The sequence below is a fragment of the Calidris pugnax genome, unplaced genomic scaffold (genome assembly GCF_001431845.1).
Source record: "Calidris pugnax isolate Ruff unplaced genomic scaffold, ASM143184v1 scaffold797, whole genome shotgun sequence".
Taxonomy (NCBI): domain Eukaryota; kingdom Metazoa; phylum Chordata; class Aves; order Charadriiformes; family Scolopacidae; genus Calidris; species Calidris pugnax.
In genome coordinates this window covers 21574-23082 of record NW_015091458.1, presented here as the reverse complement: position 1 = coordinate 23082, position 1509 = coordinate 21574, and the positions used below count along the sequence as shown (strand labels likewise).

The following is a 1509-nucleotide window of genomic DNA, read 5'->3' as shown; positions in this document are numbered from 1 at the left end:
TGGGGTTCCTGGAGCTCGCCAACTTCTTCATCCGCTCCTGTGGCTGCAAAGGTGGGGGTTCCCCTTGACGGGGGTGCCCTGTCCCCTCTGTGCTGCTGGTGGGGGTGTGTCGTCCCTCCTGAGCCCGGGGACCCCTGTTCCACCGCAGCCCCCCTTTCTCCCCCCCGGCAGGCGTGGTGACCCTGGAGATGTTCAGGAACCTGCAGAACTCGGAGATCATCCAGCAGCTGACGGAGAAGTTCGAGGAGGTGCCGGGGGAGCACAGGGATGGGGATGGGGATTGGGGGGGGTGCCCGTGGGGCAGAATCCTGCCTCACCCCCGTCTCCCCCCACCCCCAGGATTCGGCCGAGTACCCCATCTCGCTGAGCACCCAGCCCTGGCGCCGCTTCCGAGCCGGTTTCTGCGAGTTGGTGGCCGCTGTGGTGCGGTGCTGCCAGTACGGGGTGGTCTACGACGAGTTCCTGATGGACTCCCTCATCTCCCTCCTCACCAGCCTCTCCGACTCCCAGGTGCGGGCCTTCCGTCACACCAGCTCCCTGGCAGGTAAGGCAGCTCCCCAGGATTGGGATGGGGGGGGTCTCCCCATGGGGGGACCCCCCCCTCCTGGCTCCCTCCCACCTGCCCCCTCACTTCTTCTGGAGTGTTTTGTCCAGTTTTGGGGGCACCTCCATCCAAGAGAGATCTGGAGGTGCTGGAGCTGGGGCAGAGGAGGGCAACGGAGCTGAGAAAGGGCCTGGAGAATAAATGGTAGGAAGAGCGATTTAAGGAGCTGGGACTGTTTAGTTTGAGGAAGAGGAGGCTGAGGGGACACCTCATCTCTCTCTACTTGAAAGGCCACTGTAGAGAGGTTGGTGCTGGTCTCTTCTCCCAAGTAATTAGCGATAGAACGAGAGGGAATGATTTCAAGCTGCAACAGGGTAGGTTTAAACTGAAGATCAGGAAAGAGTTTTTCACAGCAAGAGTGGTTGGACATTGGAATAACCTGCCCAGGGAGGGGGTTGAGTCGCCATCCCTGGACGTGTTTAAGAGCTGTTTAGATGTGGTGTTGGGGGACGTGGTGTAGGGGAGAACTTTGTAGTTGGGTTGATGGTTGGACTCGATGATCCCAAAGGGTCTTTTAGAGTGATTCTGTGATTCCTCAGCCATGAAGCTGATGACGGCGCTGGTGGACGTGGCGCTGGGCGTGAGGCTGCACCAGGAGAACAACCAGCGGCAGTACGAGGCCGAGCGGGGCAAGGAGCCCGGCCGCCAGGCCACCAACAAGCTGGAGGCCCTGCTGGAGAAGCGCCAGGAGGTGAGGGGTGGCCATGGCGGGGTGGGGACTGGATGATGGGGGGGTCCAGGCCCCATCTGAGGCCCACTGTGTCCCTTCCCAGCTCCGGGAGCAGCAGGAGGAGATCGAGAACATGATGAATGCCATCTTCAAGGGCGTCTTCGTGCATCGCTACAGGTCAGGACTGACCCGGGGGTTCTTCCCCCTCATGGCTGGGGAGAAGGGGCACGGGGTG

At 61.3% G+C, this 1509-nt stretch overlaps 2 protein-coding genes across 2 annotated transcripts in view; one reads left to right on the top strand and one right to left on the bottom strand.

Annotated features, from left to right (window-relative positions):
- The window catches only part of GAL3ST4 (galactose-3-O-sulfotransferase 4), a 2952-nt gene extending 2921 nt beyond the window's left edge, over positions 1–31 (bottom strand). The window contains exon 1 of the mRNA XM_014961623.1: positions 20–31. Coding sequence (XP_014817109.1) covers positions 20–31 — 12 coding nt within the window. The remainder of the gene's footprint in view (positions 1–19) is intronic.
- A 143-nt stretch (positions 32–174) lies between these two features.
- STAG3 (stromal antigen 3) overlaps positions 175–1509 on the top strand; it is a 19181-nt gene continuing 17846 nt past the window's right edge. The window contains exons 1-4 of the mRNA XM_014961622.1: positions 175–248; positions 340–544; positions 1144–1295; positions 1378–1506. Coding sequence (XP_014817108.1) covers positions 189–248; positions 340–544; positions 1144–1295; positions 1378–1506 — 546 coding nt within the window. The 5' untranslated portion in view covers positions 175–188. The remainder of the gene's footprint in view (positions 249–339; positions 545–1143; positions 1296–1377; positions 1507–1509) is intronic.